Source organism: Ambystoma mexicanum, chromosome 8 (assembly GCF_040938575.1).
Source record: "Ambystoma mexicanum isolate Mex_15411 chromosome 8, UKY_AmexF1_1, whole genome shotgun sequence".
Taxonomy (NCBI): Eukaryota; Metazoa; Chordata; class Amphibia; order Caudata; family Ambystomatidae; genus Ambystoma; species Ambystoma mexicanum.
This window is the reverse complement of record NC_090929.1, coordinates 948,729,881-948,750,330: the sequence shown is the minus strand read 5'-3', so window position 1 is coordinate 948,750,330 and position 20,450 is coordinate 948,729,881. Positions and strand designations below refer to the sequence as shown.

Below are 20,450 nucleotides of genomic sequence, written 5' to 3'. Positions count from 1 at the left end.
GTGTCAAAACTGGTGATCATTCTGTTACTGCCAGACAAAGTGGAAATAAAAGAAATACTGCCAACAAATATACTACACCGCATAATAACTCGCAAAATGTGACTCATTTATTTTCATGTAATTGAGAGCACAGCTTTACTTACAGCAGGTGTGAACTTATTTGTGTACAGAACTCTCATCACGCAGCGGATATGTCCCTGGTCAATATGTAAATCACATGGTGGTCAATCAGGTTGTTGCCCCAGACGTGCACCATTTCTCTAAAGCAGGGGCCTGCAGCCTGGGTTCCACATATGTTTTGGACTACAACTCCCATGATCCATCACTATTCACTGTGCTAGCCAGGGCTAATGGAAGTTGTAGTCCAAAACATCTGGAAAGACAAAGGTTGCAGACCTCTGCTCTAGAGCATATATTGGTGCTGCGCTATCCTTAAAAATGAGCAGATATTGTACTTGACTGCGTGGGGCTCATTCCATAATTAGCTTGTTTAATTCCTGAGTGCAATTGTTTGTTCTCGGTAAAATGCGTATGTCTTGCTCTTTATTATTAATTTCCATTTCTTCTTGTAATTTGCAATGCACATCATTTACCTTCCACTCTATAATTAGTATGCAAACACTCAATTGATATTTGAAAGCAAACCCATTTAAAAAAACTCATTTTACTATGTCTTGCCTCACCACTTGTTCTTCATCTGAATAATTCCCCTGTTCGTTATGTCATTTTCGAGTTTACTTCTATACCTTGTGTACAGGCGCGTTATAAATGACTTATCCTATCATATCATATCATACCATACCGACTTCCTACACTTACAAATGGTGAAAGGGAACTGCCTTCAATAACCGTCATCGCTTCATTAATGTCCATGTAAGATACGCAGCAATGAAGAGAGCGGCATGGAGCCCGGCTTGTGTGCACTGCCTCCTGTGGAAAGCAAACACGGCTGACGCTGAGGCAGAGGTAAACATCCACGAGGATTTTACATCCGGGTTGGCCTTCGTTCTGTATTGCAGCCGCTTGTTGGGGGATATGGCAAAACACGGAAGAGTAACACTTTGTACGTAGGCCAATTCATGCCACAAGCATCGCCGGTTGCCAGGCCAATCCAATGTCCTTATTCTCAAGAGCTTTCGTCTCACTTTCCTGTTATCCGTGTTTTGGCCACAGCTGATGCAAGTGTCATGACCAAAAAGTACCATTGCCATCCTTATTCCCAGAAACAATGTAAGTGTTTGAGTGTAGAGTTTGGAACCAACTCAGCTGTGCTTGAAACCTTTGTGCATTTCATGAGAACATTACAGCCTATTGAGTGTGAATGGCTGGCATATGGGAATTTAGCACTGTTTCTAATCTACATGACTTTCTCTTTGTTTACCAATAATTTATATGCAGCTAGTCAAAGCACCTATAATGTCCAAGTATGAAAGGGCGATATTCTAATGAAAGAGGTTTAACATGCAGGTGTTAAACACAATCATCAAACCAGCTGACAAACGGAGAACTACAGTCATGCTAGACACACATCAGAGTGAAATAGACTGCTCTCAGACCGAACAAGTGACATGCCCTGCAAGACAGACCTGACCACAGCCCATCAGGCCCTCTTCTCTGAGAAGATTAGCGCAATTGAAGATCAAGAGTGGCAAACCAAACAAGAGATAGACTTCCTCGCTCTAAAACACCAACATGTTTATTTTATTTCATTAATTTATTTATTTATATACAGACAGAGCAATGCTCTTTTGATCACAAAAGAACGTACAGTAGATACGATTTGACATGAAGCGATGCGCCTCTTACAATGGGGTGAGTTTGAGGGACATTCTCACCAGATTGCGGAGTGGAGTAAATGGAATAGTCACCAGGGACAATACATAAATGGATATACATAGATTAAAGAAAACAAATACTGGATAATTTTAAGTGCAGGCAGGCAGTACCGCCGGCTGAGCTTGGGATGTGACCATGATGGGTGAAGTACTAGAGTGGAGCCAGAGGAAGTGAGGGAGAGAGGCAGGTTAGAGGCGAGGGAAACATTTTAGCTAGCAGGCAGATGAGAGATAGGTTAAGGAGGTAACTCAAAGGCAACAAGGAAAGATTTTAGTTTTATTTTGAACTAATCTGTGTGGACTGTTTCTTGGATGTCCGGGGGAAGAGAAAGAGAAATCCATGCAAGTGGAGCAAGAAGAGAGACAGAGTGGAAGTGACATGGAGCACAGAGAGGGCGAGTAGCCATGAGTGTAGTCGAAGGGGGAAAGTGGAGATTATGAGAAGGCTTGTGGAGTTGGAAAGAGGAGGATAAATACAGTGGTGCCTTACCATGGATAGATTTGTGAAACAGGAGAAGACATTTTAAACTGGCCCTGTTTGGCATCATCAGCCATCCAGCCTGGTGATGGTACGAGGGAGTAGGTGTGAAGTGAGGGAGTTCAAAGTGAGTCCTGGTAGCGAAGTTAATGATCTTGTCGAGAGCACAGAAAGCATAGTTTGGGGAGACCAAAGGGTATGCTGGCACAGTAGTCCAGTTTAGAGAAGACAAGAGTGATTAGGAGATGCTTGGTGGTATTGAAAGGAAGGAGGTGCCTGATTTTCCTAATATTTAGGGGTTTAAGGCGAGCTGCTGTTCCAGTTTTGGAGATGGAAGCGGAGGTGGTGGGAGAAGGGTCATAGATGACGCCTGGGTGTCTAGCAAGAAGAAAAGTAGGGGAAGGTGTCAGGTGGGAACTGGATAGGTGGAGGAAGAGGTGAGAGAGAGCCTTTTTGAGGGAAGAAGAGCACCTCTGTTTTGGTAGAGTTTAACATCCGAGAGTGCAAACCCATCCAACATTTAATGGCAGAGAGACAGTTGGAAATGTTGATAGCAAGCTCAGAGGAGAGTTCAGGAAAAGAGAAGAAGATTTGGGTGGTGTCCGCGAAGAGTTGGTACGAGAACCCAAAGGAGGAGATTAGTGCCCCAAGAGAAGAAGTGTAGACTATAAAAAGGAGCAGACCCGAGACAGAGCCTTGTGGAACACCAACAGTTAGAGGAGTGAGTTGAGAGGTGGTGTTGCTCCAGGAGACCGAGAATTGGCGAGGTGCAAGGTAGGATTCAATCCAGGCAAAGACTTGATTGCGAATCCAAAGAAGAAAGAGAGCATTAAGGAGATAAGGGTGATCAACAGTGTCAAAGGCAGCAGACAGGTCAAGGATAATTAGTATAGAGGATAGGTTGGAGTGCTTAGCAGAGGCAATGAAGTTGGACACATTTATGAGAGTTGTTTCCATGGAGTGACAGGAGCAGAAACCTGCTTGTAGGAGGTCTCGAATGTTGTGGATGTCTAAGAAATTGGTAAGACAGTTGAACACAACCCTTTCAAGCACTTTAGAGTAATGCGGAAGGGACAGCCCCTTGCTTTTTTTGCAGAGGGATGACCAGGGCTGTTTTGAAAACATAGGGAAAGCAAGCAGAGTCGAAGGACAGCTTGAAGAGTTCAGCGAGGTGAGAAGCCACTAAAGGGGTAATAGGCTTGACTGGATGAGGAGCAAAAGGGTCTGATGGGACTCAAGAGGGGTTAGCTTTCATCAGTAGAGATTGCACTTTGTCAGTATTATTGTGACTAAAGTGGGAGATAGAGGCAGAGGATGATGGTAGAGTAGCCAGAGTGTAAAATGTAGGAGGAGGGAGTGTGAGGAAGGTCAGGAAAGAGTGTCTAATTTAGAAATGTTTGCAGTGAAGTATTCAGCTAAGTCATTAGATTTGAGAGTGGAGTTGATAGTCATAGACTTAGGGGGAGTGAGTTTAGGGTGCCCTTTAGCCGGTGAGGATAGTTGGTACAAAAGCCAATGAGGGTTAGGTAGAATTCCCTTTTCGCTCTATCATGAGTGGACTTGAGAGAGTTCAGGGCAGAGAGGTAGAGTTGCAGGTCATCATGCAAGTGGGTACGCCTCCATTTGCGCAGCAGCCGACGCATGTCTGTGCAGAGATATCGTATGAATGGGGTGACCCATGGTGTAGGATGCTGAGACTTAGGGGTGAAATTAAGAAGTGGGAAGTGAGAGGATAATGAGTCATATAATAAGGATTGGAAGCTGGAGAAAGCAGTGTTGGTGGAAGAGGCATCGGGTGTGAAGGAGGAAAATGAGAACTGTAGGTCGGAGAGAAAGGGGGGAATGGCAGAAGGTTTCTATTTCCTTTTAGTAATAGTTGAAGCAAGTGGTGAGGAAAGGTCAGAGGGTGGAAAAGAGATACTGGTGGAAACAATTGAGTGATTAGATATGGATGGTGGGAACATAGTGTTTATTAGTGGCTGAAAGAAAGTTGGAGATGAATAAGAGATCCAAAGACTTAACCCTTGTGTGGGTAAGTAGGTTATGGATGGAGTGGAGAGCGTGGTCACTAAGGAAAGACTGGCATTCAGATTTCTCAGAAGTGGTTGGAGAGGGAAGGTTAAAGTCACATAAAAGAATTAGGTGATGTTTAGTGGAAAGAGAATCAAGGGGTTGCCCAAGATCATCAAGGGATGGTCCAGTTGGACCGGGAGGGTGATAGATGGAGATGATGTGAACCGAGTGAGGAAGAGCAATAGTAGAGATGGTGAATTCAAAAGAAGTAGGAGTGGATGTGGCATTGGAGATTTGTGAGGCATTGAGGCGGGAAGAGAGTAAGTGTCTGATGCCTCCACCTCTGCCAGTCAATCGAGGAGAGTGAATGAGAGTCGCAGTGTCAGATGGAGAAATCTAGGTTTCAGTAATAGCAAGAAGGTCTAGGAGAGGAGAGCTGGATTGAAAGTAGTCTGTGAAAAAGGATGTTTTGTTGCATGCAGACTGCTCATTCCAGAGTGCACTGTTAGGGCGATGGGGCAAAGAAGAGTAAAGAAGTTGAGTCTCAGAGAAAGAGAGGTGAGCTGGATAGGTGTAAGATGAGGGAGGAAGTTGTAGCGTGATTGGAGAAAGCGTAGGGAGAGGTTAGTAGGAGGAGTAGGAGTTAATGCAATATAGGTGAGTAGCGCAGTGTGGAGTGATAGGAAGATTCAGGTACTCACAGGTGCAACAGGGTGAAAGGCAAAAGCAAACGCTCATAGGCTAAGAGGCAAAGAGGCTGGTCAATGGCTGGTCTTCACCCTTCACTGTTCCACTCTTAACTGGGACGACCCTGGCTAGACTCCCATAGGAAGTTCAGAAAGGACTTGTCACTTGGTTGCCTAGTCCATTAGTGTTGGCCTCTCTGACATTGTCCCTGGTGTTGCTGGGATGAGGTGATTTCTTCCAGATTGGTGTTCCCAGAGGAGCCTCTTGTGGCCTTAGGCTGGAAATCGAGTTGGTCCAAGATGGCCACAGGAAGTGATGTCTCCATTCCAAGATGGCCGCTGGAAGTGATGTCACCAATCCAAGATGGCTGCTGGCAATGAGGTTCCAGACAGAAAGTGAAGCCAAAAATCAGAAGGGATGAGAAACACTCTTGTCACCTGATCGCCTAGTCCATCAGTGGTTTGTCTTTCTGATATTGTCCCTGGTGTTACTGGGATGAGGCGATTTCTTCCTGATGTTCATATGATCTACTCCAAATCAAAATGCACAAGAACAAAGGTAATCCACCCGGATATCCAATCCATGTCAGCTCAGTTCTTCAGCACCACCCCCAAAATGCAGAGATTTTCTTTAAAAGTTTAGTTTCTAGAATGTAAATCAACTACATTAAGCAACCTATCGCATACAGACAGAAGACCTTGTAACCTTGAGATATCTTACTCATCACCATGGACGTAGAACCCCTCTATTTTAAGATGTTGTGGGAAGAAATCCTTCAGAATCTTTCACACCATGAAGCGGGGTGATTCTGGACTAGAGGTCCCACTGGCCTCATATTATGGTGCACTTGAAGAGCACTCACACAAAGCCATTTTCAGTTTCAAACTCTTTGAAGAGGAACACTTTTATGTGGACTCCAATCCATATGCATAACATACTTGAGTATGAAAAAGATATATTGACAATGTTATAGCCATACAGGACTACAAAACTGAAACAGCAACCTTATTATACCAAATGATCAATACTCTCAAACCCCATTGATTGTTGAATTACAAGAGTGTCAACAATTAAATTCATTTTCTTGACCAAACTATCAGTTATAAAGAAAGACAGTTATATACCAGCCTCTTCACTAAATCTACTTAAAGTGTGGGCTTCTTAGGTATGGATTATATCATCCCAAAAATATTTGAGACAATTCAGTTATTATAGAAACAGTTCCTACGAAGGCAAATGTCCCGCAAGAAAGCAGACTAACTACTAGGCTATTGGAAAATGGAAATTGTGATAGTCTAGTCAGGGGGGAATGCAAATGGACTTCCAATATCTATTGAGAAGCTCTATTTGAACCTAGAGGCAGGAGCAATGACAAGGGCGGCTTAGTATTGGTTAACACGTTTATGACATAGTTGTACATAATAATGAACATTCTAACCAAACACTGATATATTCTAAACGCGGGAACACTTATATTGCATATAAAAGAGGTCCTAACATCACATACATAGTTGTGAAAAGTAATAGGAGCACTGGGAAGAGAACACAACCCACTTTAACAGAAGCATGGTGTTTCCCTAAAGTCCTAAAACAATATTGGTGCAAACAATATGGTGTATGAAGATACACCACAATCGGCAAAGTGCCAACTCTCCCATGCAGCAAAAGTGGATCCGGAAATCATAGTCTAATTTCAACTCATCTCTGGTGCTCTAGGGAATCTGGTGCCCATTTCAAAAAACAAAATGGGCAAAGCCGGCAGAAGGGTACAAATCAGACTAATGGAACAAGGGAGTTGTATTTACAACAATGTACTCACAGCCCCACTCATGAAACAGTTTTACAAACTATCAAACATACTCCAGGTCACTTAGCACAGCAAATTCTCATAAATCTCAAACAATGACTAATTTTTTACACCATGTATGGCACCATTTGGCTAAATGATTTAATCAAATTGCACAAACTGAAAACCAAATGAAAGGTCCTCAGGTAGCCACCTTTCAATTTAGTCCACATCAGAAGGTTTTTTTTTTTTTAATTCTGTATAGCATAGCATCGCAATCTAAAGCAACAACATTTTGGATTCCCATAAATTCAGGAAACATCGACTTAGTTGTGGCGCTATTTCAAAAAGTCATCACAAAAATGAGGGGTGGGTTAGATGATGGGTTGGGGAACCCTGCCCCTGTCCCATTAAACAAATCGACGAAAATGACTGCAGCGAAAAATTGCCAAATAATGTGCAAACGAGGAAACTGACCTTGCTAAAAATACGTACAACCATGCACGGTAATGAAATGGGACTGAAAAGTATGAAAGGAAACAAGTACAATGGAAAGAGAAAGCAGACCATGTAAACCGCGGGGAACCAACACAGCACGCCGTCATTGCGTCAGGTCTGAAGGATACCAACGAGCAAAATACTTGAATGTTTATGTTTATGTGTTTATGTTTATGTTTATTTATTTGGTAATGCGCTCCTAGCCCGAGGGCATTTGGGCGCAGCAATACAAGATGACTCGAAGCTTAGTTACACAGCCTGACATAGGCTATTACAGAAAAAAAAAAAAAAAAAAACGGTGGTTGGTTACAGTAGGTGATACAATGCATATAGAATATCCAGTTAAGCGCAATGAGAGCAGTTATAGCAGGTATGTGCTGTTACCACTAGGGTGAAGGACGTTGCATGTCGTTGTTGTGCAGCCATTTGCGAGCGTAGGATCTGAAGCTCGTGTAAGGTAAAGGGCATCTAAGGTCTGGTGGGAGTGTGTTCCATGATTGAGCAGCTCTGACTGGGAAACTTGCACCGCCCGCTGTGGTGAGTTTGAATCTGGGGACTTCCAGAAGGAAAGTATTGGCAGATCTCGTCAGTCGGTTGGAAGGTCTCCAGTTGATTCTTTCCGCTAGGTAGTGGGGTGCTTGATTGTTGAGGCATTTGGACGTGAGGGAGATAGTTTTAAGAAGGATTCTGTCCTTTATCTTTAGCCAATGGGCTTCAATCCGATGTTTGGAAATATGTTCTCTACGTGGGATGTTCAGAGCTGCTCTCAGAGCATTATTTTGCAGTCTCTGGAGTTTGTCGGTGACCGACTTGTTGGCACCTGAGTATAAGGCGTTGCAGTAGTCAAGTCTGGACATGACAAGGGCATTGGCTAGGGTGAGGCCGCTGGCACTGGACAGGAAGGGTCTGGCGGCACGGATGAGTTTGCATGTGTAGGTAGTAGAGGAGGCAAGGGAATTCACTTGCTTTTTGAGGGTGAGAGCTGAGTCAAGGTAAAAGCCCAGCGTTTTGACCTCACGCATAGCCTTAATAGTATTATTATCAATGTTAAATGAGGTGTAGTCCGGGGTAAGTTTGGATAGTTTGTGGTCTGAACCGAGGAGCAGGATTTCGGTTTTATCGTCGTTCAGACAGAGGCCATGGGTGGCCATCCATGCTTGAATGAGTATGTAGATTTTGTTCACCAGAGCCAGGTCCACTTCGTAGCTACCCAAAAGGGGTATGAGGATCTGGGTGTCATCTGCGTAATTAGTGTAGGAGACACCCAGACTGTCCAACTTGTCAAACAATGGCTTGGTGAAGATATTGTACATTGTGGGTGAGACACAGGAGCCCTGTGGGACTCCGCATGTGATTTGGATGGGGTCAGCACAGGTAGAGGCGGAGAACACTCTCATAGTCCGGTTGGCTAGAAAGGATTGGACCCAAGCTATGGCGTCTCCTGTGAAGTTGGCAGCCAGCTTGAGGTGGTTGCATAGGACCGCATGGTCCACCAAATCGAAAGCTGCTGACAAGTCCAGTAAAAGTAGCAGCGCTGTTTTCCCATTGTCCTTGAGTTCCTCAATTTTGGTTTTGAGGTCTATCAGGGCAGTTTCCGTACCATGGAGCGGGCGGAAGCCCGATTGGCGTGAGCCTAGTAGATGATAGACTTCTAGGTACTCTTGGATTTGGATATAGGCTACTCTGTCGATTATTTTTAGTAGGAAGGGCACTGTGGTGATGGGCCTATAGTTCGTCGGGATAGAGGGATCAAGGGTTTGTTTTTTGAGAAGGGGGAGGACCCAGGATTCTTTTAAGTTGGCTGGCACTGTGTTGGATTTGAAGGATGAGTTAATGAGCTTAGAGATGAAAGGGGCTAAGTCTCTGGCAGCGTCCTTTATTATTTGCGCTGGGCAGCTGTCACCCTTGCAGTTAGAGGGCTTCAGTGAGAGGATGGCCTTTTCAGTGTCGATGATGGAGATCGGTTTAAAGCTAAAAGGGGGGATAGTGGTCGGTTTGGTTACTGGAGGCAGTTGTTGGTCAGTAAGAGAGAGGGCATCTTTTTTGTTCTTTATTTTAAGTTGGAGGGTGGAAATTTTGTTAGCTAGGGCATTCTGAATATTCGTGCACCATATCTTGTCCTTAGGGGCCGTGTCAGAAGGTTGGATAGGGGATTCCATTTCACGGAGTATGGTAAATAGTTCTTTAGTATTCGATTTGGCTTTGGTAATTCTGTCATTGAATACATTTCTTTTGGTGTTGATGATTTCAGACTTGTAATGTTTTGTAATTTGGGTTAACTTGGCTTTGTTGTCGTTAGTGGGCGAATTGCGCCAGATAGTTTGGAGTTTTCGTTTCTGCTTTCTAAGGTCCTTAAGGTGGGGGGTGAACCAGGAGTTAAGGTGGGCTTCTTGCTTCGCTTTACGTAGTTTTGCAGGTGCAATAGTGTCTAGTGCGTGGGACATAGCTTTGTTAAAGGTGTCTACTAGTGTGTCTGGGTCGGTGTTGTCCTTCAGATCGTTAATAGTAGGGAGGAGGAGGGGGATAAGTTTTTCTGTCGTAATATCTTTTTTATTTCTTGTGGGGAGTGGTGGTATCATTTTGATAGTCTTAGGGCTGGGGAGGTCAAGTGTGGCAGTGAAATTTATTAGAGAGTGGTCAGTCCATGGTTGAGGGGTAATGGAGGTGATGACTATGTTGCAGTTAAGTTCTGAGACCCAGTCAAGGGTTCTGCCTTTAGCATGTGTGGGAGAGAGAATTTTTTGGGTAAGGCCTTGGTCGTTTAGGATAGCTGTTATAGAAATGGCATTTTTATTGCCTGGTTCGTTGAAGCCAATGTTGAAGTCGCCCATCAGCAGCATTTGCGAATGCGCCTTTTGGGTATTGTTCGCTATGAGGGTAGTAAGGTCATCTTCAAAGGTTCCCAGGGGACCTGGGGGCCTGTAGATCAGGTGAATGGTTAGCGTGCGGTTGTTGGAGAGTTGCAATTTTGCTGATAGTATTTCGCAGGAGGCGCAAGGGTGTGAGGTGGTGAGTCGGATAGGCAAGGTGGTTTTCGCGATGATTGCTAGGCCACCACCTTTGGCGTAGGGTCTGTCTACTCTGTAGATCTGGTAGTTGTCAGGTATGGCTAACATCAGTGAGGGTCCTGCTGCCTCATGGAGCCATGTTTCTGTTACAGCAAGGAAGTCAATGTTACTGTTGTTCAGAATGTCAGCAATTTCAATTGCATGTGCTACCATGGATCTGGCATTAATAAGGGATCCAGTAAGAGTTAAGGTGTTGTTAGGTATAGGATGACTTACGAAGCTTTTTGTGTTAGTGCTTTTTGATCCAAGAAGATATCAATCACAAGCATTACAAGGGACGCAACTCATTGGCGAGTTCCCTCTTCTTGTCTCTGCTCCATGTAATTCTACCAACAAAGCCCTCCTTCAGATGAAATTTAAACTGCATTACGCAGTCTATACTCCCACACACAAACTGCATTACGCAGTCTATGCTCGTACACACACCTTGTCTCCTTCAGGCTAGCAAGATACCAATAACTCAGTATCCATACTCTCCAAGTCTGCAAGCAATGTGGTTTAGGCTTAACGTAGGAAATACGATACAAGGACGAGGAAGACTATCCCTATCCATTCAGTGCAACATTGTCACATCGCTAGTATATTTTTCAATTTGTTTTTTGCAGAACGTTTTTCAACGCAAAAACTCCTCGGAAAATATAGGGGGTGGGTAAGGGGATGTAAAGTGTAAGGGGAATAGGACGTAAATATTGGGAGAGGGGGACTTGGGAGAGACCCCTCAAATATATTAAAACATGTTTTAATTAGTTTTTTCAGAAAAAGAATTTGGCGAAAAACGAATCTTGAAAAGAACTGTCGATGTAACAACATAGAATCATCCATTCCTGCCTGAATAGTGCTTAAGGTAAGGGAAAACAGCAATTTAGGTTTTTAAATTACCAGTCCTAAGAATCAGCCAGTCTTCTATAGTGGTACACAATATTTATTTGCTCATTAAGTTTCATTTTCCTCATAAAAATAAGTTCAACTAGACTGGCACCTCAACCACGATAACATTTCCTTTGAAGCAGATCTGCACAGTAAGGCAGACTCAGGCTATCATTTGGCTAGAATCATGTTATAGGATTTTAACGAGGTGATGATCAGTTTTCTCCGTTAAGTCTCCATGCGAAACTATAGGAAGTTAACAGCAGCAATAGTGCATGAGTTAATTGTATGCAACTGAATTTAGTTGTACATTTTTACAGAAACTTGACCACTCCAGCTGGTGACCATGATATCCACATAGCTTCCCTCTGACAAATGTTCACATCGATCTAGGAATGAAATGTGTCAAGGTTAATTGAACACTGTCTACATTGACAAATACTTTCCTCTTTTCCTCCTCCTTCTCTCCTCTGCTAATCTCACAGTTGCTGAATCAGTGTCATTGGCCCTTATGCATCTTCGGACCTTGACCTCCCACACCAATTCTTCCCAGCTCCTGTCTATCCACAGCACTTTGCATCTGCACCCCCTCCGTTCTGGAGACTCGCACTTACTCCTCCCGCGGCCCAGGCCATGTAGCACTCAACATTCTACCACTTCGTTTGTGGCTCACCCACAGGCTCGGACTCCCCAGCACTTACCCCCGCTTCCCTCTTCCTTTCTGCACTTGCACGTTTGAATACTCACAAGGCATAGTAGGTTCGTCTCCGTCCCTCCTCCCCCTCTGCTCTTAAATTTTGTGTTGTATTGTATTGTATTTCCCACTCTCCCTCCCTGCCCTATGGGTGCTTTGAAACAGTATATTCTTATTGTATAAGCGCCTAACAAGCAAACAATAAATAAATAAACAAGCAACGTGTAAGATACAGCTGATTTGATCCTATGGGAAAAGTAGCACATCAGTTGTCATCAAGACTTTCATTTTAGATGCACTCTTTTACATAATCTATGTTTGTGACCAGCATATATTATCAATTGAACATGGGAAAGTGAAGTGAGCACACCTATATATATTTTACTGGTTATCGAATTATTTATTCAGATCATGTCAAAAAGAAAACACGTTTGTATATTAAATTTAAAGCACCAACTTCAAGAGAAAACCATGTTGTCTCCATAGAGCAATCATTCACTATTTAAGACCTTCAGAGCAGCAGCTTCATTCTCTTAGGGCCCGATTCATGAAAAGGTGCGCAAAGATCCGGAAAGTCTGCGCAGCGAAATTGGCTTTGTGAGTCCATGTGTGCAGACTTTTTCATGCCCGTTCTATGTATTTATGGAATATTTGCTGCAAAGCAACCCTATGCGCAAGTCGTGGCCGGAAGGCCCATGACATGCCCTCACAAAGCAGGACTAGCCACCAAAAGATCCCTGTGCGTGCTCCTCCGCCGTGAACTCATGCACCCCAGTACTCCTGCATGAGGTCCTCTGCAACCTAGCCAGCACCCCAGCGACATTGGGTCAGGTCCCCCGTAACTGTTAACAGCACTGAGACGAAGGTCCCCCGTAACTGTTAACAGCACTGAGACGAAATGTAATTACCTGGTCAATCTGCGTGCAAACCTCGTAAACCGCACCTGCACCCTCCCACATTTTGCTGTGTTCTTCGTCGTTCTGCATGTTCCGCTTCCTACTTTGAGCTCTCTTTAAGCCCAAACCACCCTCTGAATGGAGTCTTGCGCAACGTGCTCGACTGCACGCAGGGACGCGCAGAGCCTGCACAAAGGTTCTGCAGTGTATAGATTTTTCCCGCAAAGTCGATTCCATGAATCAACGAAGGGGGGTTTGCTTGCAGAATGGCACACAAAGTCCCAATTCTCACTGAAAATGAATCCATGAATCGGGCCCTTAGTCTTAGGCTAACAAGTGAGGCCAGCTCTCCTATTGATCTGCAAGACAGCACCCTGTACTACCGCTGTGTCGAACCCATCAACAAAGTCGGGCAAGCAAGGCACGTTGGCATTAACAGTACCCAGGCCGCACTACTGGCATTTTCTTGCCAGGGAAACTAGTGTGAGTCGTGAGTGGTTGCCTCGAGGCGGGGGGTTGGGGGGATCTGGAGGTCATGTGGGAGTTGGAGGTATCAGGAGCTTCCTGTACCATATTTAAACTGCCGTAACCAGGCGCTTGTGCCATTTGATCTTGGCATCCTGAGCAGTTTATAAAACCAATCTTAGAGACGGGGGAGGATGGGCAATGTTTTGCCTGGGAGGCAAGTACAATTTTATGGCCCATGGTGCAGTGGCCCAAATCTACAATCCAGGGGCCACAACTCCCAGAACAACTAAGCTCAGTAGCAACCTCTCCTCCCATATGCACCTTCTCGAGTATAGATACTAGACATTATAGAGATTACTTTGCTTTCAGGCAACATAGCTTTCAGTTATTTTTGTGATTTCTTAGATACTCTGTCCCCAGGGACAAACCCCCACACTTTCATTGAGCAATATGAACAACCACGGGGATCTTAGTTATTCTATGTGTACGTTCATCACATAGCAATTGAATTAGCAAGTAATGTCACCTTTTCAGAAACATGGATGATTGTGAGTAACTCGTGAAACCTGATGAACTGTTACTTGGATATTGAGCTGTATTTATGAGTAGTGTTAATCTGTCATGCTTCGTTTATTTATTTATTTATTTGTTGCAATGCAAGAAACTATTATGAAATCTGTGGTGCTTTTAGATAGAGTTTACGTGTTGGCAACTCAAGTGAATTTTCATTTAATGTTCTTACAGGCAGTTGATGACGACCCGTAGGGGTTGAAACATGTATATGTCGTTGCCTGTTATCGGTGTCCGGTTAAAGTTTCGACTACAAAAGGATCGAATGCAATAGGGTTGACGCAATAGGACCGAAAACAAAAGGGTCGAATTTTTTTTAAATTATATATTTTTTGGGGGTTTCTGTATAGGTAAAAAAAGTGTTTTTTACTACAAAAAAGGGGGGGAGCCCCCCAAAAAAGAAAATGAAAAAATAAAAAAATGAAATGTTTTCGATTCTTTTGTTTTCGGTCCTTTTGATTCGATCCGTTCACCTATAACCCATGTTATCAATACCGCTGCTCCTTTCAAGGATATACATTCATGTGACAACTTCTGAAATGTCAAGTGAATGAAAATACACAAATGCATGTTTTTTTGCACAAGTCAAGTGGTTGATCGCTGATTGCGTGCTAACATCAGTCTCATCACTCAGGAAGTCATTTCAATTGAGTTTACAACAAACACCCCCCACAAACCAAACGTTGTTAAATGATTTCACCAGGATAACATAATTTGGTGCAATGGGAAAGCTGGAATTGGAGCACAGATTTCCTCATGTCCCAGTTTGCAATTTGAGAGCAGGCTACATCGGTCTCCGATCTCGTTCCATCCCATTCCATCATTAGTTTGAGACCAATTTAAATAGGTGGAGAAGCTGGAGGGTTCATTGGTAGAGCTGAGTAACGGGGTCTGTCTTTGCACTAAGAGCTAAATGCACTGGCAGCGTGAAAGACCCATACCTAGCTTCCTGCCGCCCCACTGTATAACACAAAAGCCATACCTGGCACCATGTCTACCCACCCCCTACAACATCATCTCCAAACTTAGCATACTGCCTCCTTACCAGTCTGCACTATGTAAATGGTTAATATGTATTTATGGATTAACAATATATAATGTAAACCCATATGAGTGAGTCTTTCTCTATAGATAGTTCAGAAAACAAGGCAAGTGATAAGTGATGTGCTCAGGACTACATAATGTGCCAATCGTGGAAGACCGAGATATAAGCCCTTAGCTTCCTGGTTCCATAGTTACAAAGTTAGACAGCAGAGAAGACTTCGTCTTCCCCTATTCCATCTTCACTATCAGAACCAACAAGACACTTACTGCAAAGTTGGTATTCAATTGCTAAACTAATACACTGCTCAATAAATCTTGTTTTCAAAGCACCAAGTCACATGATAAAGCACCATGACAAAATAGAAGAGAAGTCGTAATTGAAACATGTTCGTGAAGCAAATATGCATCACTTTGTCAGAGTAAAGAAAGGGGTTGCGACAGTTCCACAATCGGGTACAGTGGCATGCAAGTTAGGAATTCCCAAAAGTGAGTACCACAAACAATCCAACAGCCATTTCTATAAGCACCATATAGTTACATCCATGGGGGCTAGTCAAGGAGCTCCTAAACTCTTTTTGAAATGAACACACCAGTGATCAATAAATTCACCAGCGCATAGGGGAAGAATTCTTACAGAATAACACTGAGGTCAAACTGTAAATGATATGGACCCTTACTTCCTTGGCAAGTAGGAGCCGTGATAAACTGCTGAGGAGTACAATAGACCAATGGTGTATAGGTCCAAGTGGTGGCAACATTACCAACCAGAATCACAGAATCTGACTTTTAAATGAGCACATTGCTGCCCAATGAGCTTGTCCCTGTGCGTAGGCTGTTCGTCCCCTCGCTCACCCACTGTGGAACACTACGTATGGGGTCAGCCCAAAGAGATGTACATTTGTACATTGGTGAAATCAAGAAGAGTGTCTCTCTCACCCCATCGACATAGAATCCGAGTAGAACTTGTAGCACTCTCTTCCTTTGAGGCAGGCTGGATTCTGGAGGATTTCAACTTTTGTGATTTCTTTTTAACATTTTGCAGCTCTGGCCGAGGGAGCAAGAGCTAAGACAGCCTGGTGGACAATTGCCCCCTAGCCTCCCTTCCCAGCACGACTCAGCTTAGAGACCAGGCCCTCCTCTTGTGCATGATGAGGAGGTTTCAGATTTAAGTAATTAAGTGTTACCCGTGAATGTTACTGTATGAATTGTGTTGAACATATTGCGATATTGTTCATTTTGCATTGCTACATCCCCTCAGACCGTGGAAAACATGAGCGGCTTCTATATTTCAGATCACACAAAGTTGGGGCAGTGACTGAAGCACTGAAGTGTAACAACCAAACTGCTGACAGTGTGACTATTTTTGTGGTGTCTAGTTTTTTGAGCCAGGCTTGGAATACAAGATCAAGAAAACGAAAATGACTGTAAAACCACCGTTTTTCTTTATTGATGATGCAATGTGTATCTGTTTATTGAATTATTTTAACAATGTTTCCTTAGCATGATGTTTATACATCTTTGTATTTTTGAATTTACATTCTTAAGAATGAATTATGTGGTTATGTCTTTGTGCGCTTTTCTGGGTTATCGACCTAAAATAAACTTGATTTTGATTCAATGTGGATTGTACTCACTTCTGTTAATACATAATTAACAGATTTGATTACTCTGTGAATACATGCGAACAGCAACCTTTCCAGGTCAAAAACATGTTCTATTTTCCTTCTGAAGCTCCATCTTGGCGTTCACCCTGCCTATCCCTTGGGGGATGTCAGAAAGTTCCCTTGCAGGCCCAGGCCTCTATTTGATACTTTGAGTATGATTGCTTTACACATTACACATTACTGCCCTTAAAAAGGCTGTCTATATGGTACGCAGGGATTTCATTGCAGAATTGTCACTACACCCATTTTCAGGGCAGAACATTAACTGCCAAGAAATTCACCTACAATATATATTTAAGGGTGGGGGTTTGGATTAATGGGGGGGGGGGGCTTCACGGATGTTTCATCCCACACTTTTGCTGCTGCTATGAATGTTAAATGTTAAAGGTATTTATATCGCGCACCGTCACCAACGGTGTTGGTCCCCAGGCGCGCTGGCGGATCTGTAAACAAGAAGGGGCGGGAGTTGGGTTAGTCGGGAGAAGAGGGAGTAGGAGAGTGAGAGAAGTGAGGTGCTGTTGGGCGCTTCAGCTTGGTATACACCATGCGCTGTGCTTTGGTGTATTAGACAGGGCGCGACCACTTGTGCAGTTGGTGCTGTTTATGTGTTGTTAGTTTGTTGTTGATGCGGTGTAGTGAAGTGCGTGCGGTTTGCTGGGGGAAGAGTAGGTTGTGTGAGTTTTCGGGTGAGTTAGGTATGCAGAGATTTGAAGGTGGGGTTAGTGGGGTGAGAATCCTGGTTGTGGCACATCTTGTTCGATTTAAATTATATTACTACCAGTGGGACTAGTAGGTACTGTCCTTTCATGACCCTCTGTTGCGGATTTTAGCGCAGCGCACTCCCTGTTGTATTCTAATGAACTGAGTATAATGTGATAGGTGAGTCTGTTCTCCTCCTTCGGTATCAGAGCAGGGGTTGGGTGGCCCCTTTTCCCTGCTATCTATGTGAATTGGGCTGCTGGAGCTATGGGTGTGGTACAGGGCCAGGATGCTAAGGGAGAGTCGTCTAAGTGCTTCCGGTGAAAAATTGTGAAAATTCAAAAATGAAACATGTGTGGTTGAAAAAATCAGGGGTAAGAACGCATGGAACCATCCATATGACCCAAACTCAGCACTTAGTTACATCTCAGCCAATCTGAGCCTGTTTAGCAAAGGACGAGATGCCCGTGGGCCTCTCAGGTTTGCACCCGCGGCCTAATTCCTGGTCCACAACAACTGGGGCAAATCTGGAGCTGCCTGCGGCATCTCTGGGATGCACATGTGAACATGTGGGTCACAATGCTTTGCTCAGAGGCATCTCAGAGATGCTCAGAGCACCCCCAGATGTGCCCCAGCTTCAGTCTTTGGGTGGGGAGCAGGTACAAGGTAGCAGGTGCAGATCCGAGAGGCCCGCTGGCGTAGCCCCATTTGCTCCATTGTACATCGCTGTGTATAAGGCCCACCTCGTTCGCTTGTGGCGGCCATTTTAGGTCTATATAGCTTGGTTACATAACTGTGCTGCCTCCCAGTATTATACAATGTCACTGTCCACACGCTTCCATCAAACAATGGTTTTCAAATGTGTTTTGTACCGCTTTTGCCCTGGCAATGTCGCTGTTCATATATATATCGCTTGAGATATGTGAGGGCGCAATTTTCGGGTATTTTCTTGATCCACTGATGAGCAACACACTTCTTTTTTTCTGAGAGCAGAGCAGTTTCAGGTCGGCAAATGGTCGCCTGCAGCAGCAAGCGGCAAGCAGCCCCTCAAGGTCAAATGCCATATGACCCCGCAAGCAGCTGCAGCTGGAAAACATGTCTTTAATACAAAGCTGAATATAAAACCAGGTAGCATTTCAGGCTGAAATGCCAAATGAAAGCAAAGCAGAAGCTGTTCATGCAATCATAATTTCTTGGGTATATTTAATCATAGCGCCAAGAGGGCCCATAATGGCAAAAGCTGTGATAGACAAGAACAATTGAATGAAAGAAGACCTGGTATGAAATGCAAAGATCACCTATCAGGAAGCTCCCCGTTAACCCGGAAGTAGCACTGAGGAGAGCAAGCAATCGAGACGCGGATGCTACCATATGCCTTGAATGTGGAAGAACCCAGCTAGAGAGGGAAGCGAGTCTGCCCGGTTACACGCGCAAGCATAATCAGAATGCAAGCACACGTGGGCGGCGCGGGGCGGGTGCTATGCCCGAGCTACTGGTGATAGTCTGCCTTCCCTGTCGTATTTTTGTGCATTCTGTTATATACTGCTCTGTTATTTGCGTACAGTTCGACCTTGGCATTCGGCCTTGCCTCCGGGTGCCTTTATAATAAGGGAGAGGTGACGCGTTGGCGTTGCCAAGCGATAGTCCGCCCTAGCAGAGACATTTTAATAGACCGGGGCTCAGAAATTAAACACGGACGCAATTAATCTGACAACGCCTACAATCAGACAGGTCAGCCCCCTCAAGCGCTCAGTCAACACAGCACCTTATTACCACTGCCGTCGCGGTGGGATGTATGGACTGCGACCCCCACACAGCCTGATGTCGAGGGCACTGCCCCTCAGGTGGGCGCCGTGTGAAAAAGGCGGGCGCCTGCCATTCCCTACCTTTCTGTCTTCATCTCGCTGCACCAGGCCGGTGGTCTCGGTGGGAGCCGGTTTGGAGGGGGGCTCCTTGTCCTCTGTGGGCATCTTGGAGGAGTCGCTGGGAAGTGCCGGTTTGGAGGGGGGCTCCTTGTCCTCTGTGGGCATCTTGGAGGAGTCGCTGGGCAGTGCCGGTTTGGAGGGGGGCTCCTTGTCCTCAGTGGGCATCTTGGAGGCGTCGCTGGGCAGTGCCGGTTTGGAGGGGAGCTCCTTGTCCTCTGTGGGCATCTTTGAGGAGTCGCTGGGCATTGTGGGCGAGATGGTGGCTGTGGGCATCTTGGAGGAGTCACTGGGCAGTGTGGGCGAGATGGTGGCTGTGGGCATCTTGGAGGAGTCGCTGGGCAGTGTGGGCGAGATGGTGGCTGTGGGCATCTTGGAGGAGTCGCTGGGCAGTGTGGGCGAGGTGGTGGCTGTGGGCATCTTGGAGGAGTCGATGGGCAGTGTGGGCGAGATGGTGGCTGTGGGCATCTTGGAGGAGTCGCTGGGCATTGTGGGCGAGATGGTGGCTGTGGGCATCTTGGAGGAGTCGCTGGGCAGTGTGGGCGAGGTGGTGGCTGTGGGCATCTTGGAGGAGTCGCTGGGCAGTGTGGGCGAGGTGGTGGCTGTGGGCATCTTGGAGGAGTCGCTGGGCAGTGTGGGCGAGGTGGTGGCTGTGGGCATCTTGGAGGAGTCGCTGGGCAGCGCCGGTTTGGAAGGGGGCTTGTCCTCTGTGGGCATCTTGGAGGAGTCGCTGGGCAGCGTGGGCGAGGTGGTGGCTGTGGAGTCCTCCATCCTTCCTGGGTGTGTGCTAGGCAGGCAGGTGATGTGTGCTTCTTCGCGCGTCCTCTCTCTTGCTCTCCTGGGTGTCCGCCTTTTGCCTGTATACGGCACCGTGCGCGTGTTTCACAGCGTGCCCGCCTCCGCTCTCAGCAGTCGCTGTCTTCTTACCCCTTTTCCACTGCTTTATTTTTTGCTCCAGTTTTCCCTGTGTGTTTTGCAACGCTGGCTCTCTCTCTCTCTCTCTCTCTCTCTCTCTCTCTCTCCCTCTTACTCACTCCCTCGCTGCCTCGCTCTCGCTTGCTCGCCCTCCCTCGCTTTCTCTCTACGCCTCTCCCAGTCGCAGTAGTAGCAGGTCCAGTGTCCCTTTAACGCTGCCTCCAGCCCTAGACGGCAAACGCTTTGGTTCCCAGAAGCCGCGCGCATGTTGCCGCCTCTGTCTGAGCGCCGAGCCATTGGAAACACATCCAGCGCGTCTTCTGTGCATGCATTCGCTGCCTAGTAC

The 20,450-nt window shown here is 45.4% G+C and overlaps 1 protein-coding gene across 1 annotated transcript in view; it reads right to left on the bottom strand.

The window, feature by feature from the left end:
- The window catches only part of SLC2A1 (solute carrier family 2 member 1), a 1,088,583-nt gene extending 1,068,403 nt beyond the window's left edge, over positions 1-20,180 (bottom strand). The window contains exon 1 of the mRNA XM_069610859.1: positions 19,154-20,180. Coding sequence (XP_069466960.1) covers positions 19,154-19,960 — 807 coding nt within the window. The 5' untranslated portion in view covers positions 19,961-20,180. The remainder of the gene's footprint in view (positions 1-19,153) is intronic.
- Between the last annotated feature and the right edge of the window lie 270 nt (positions 20,181-20,450).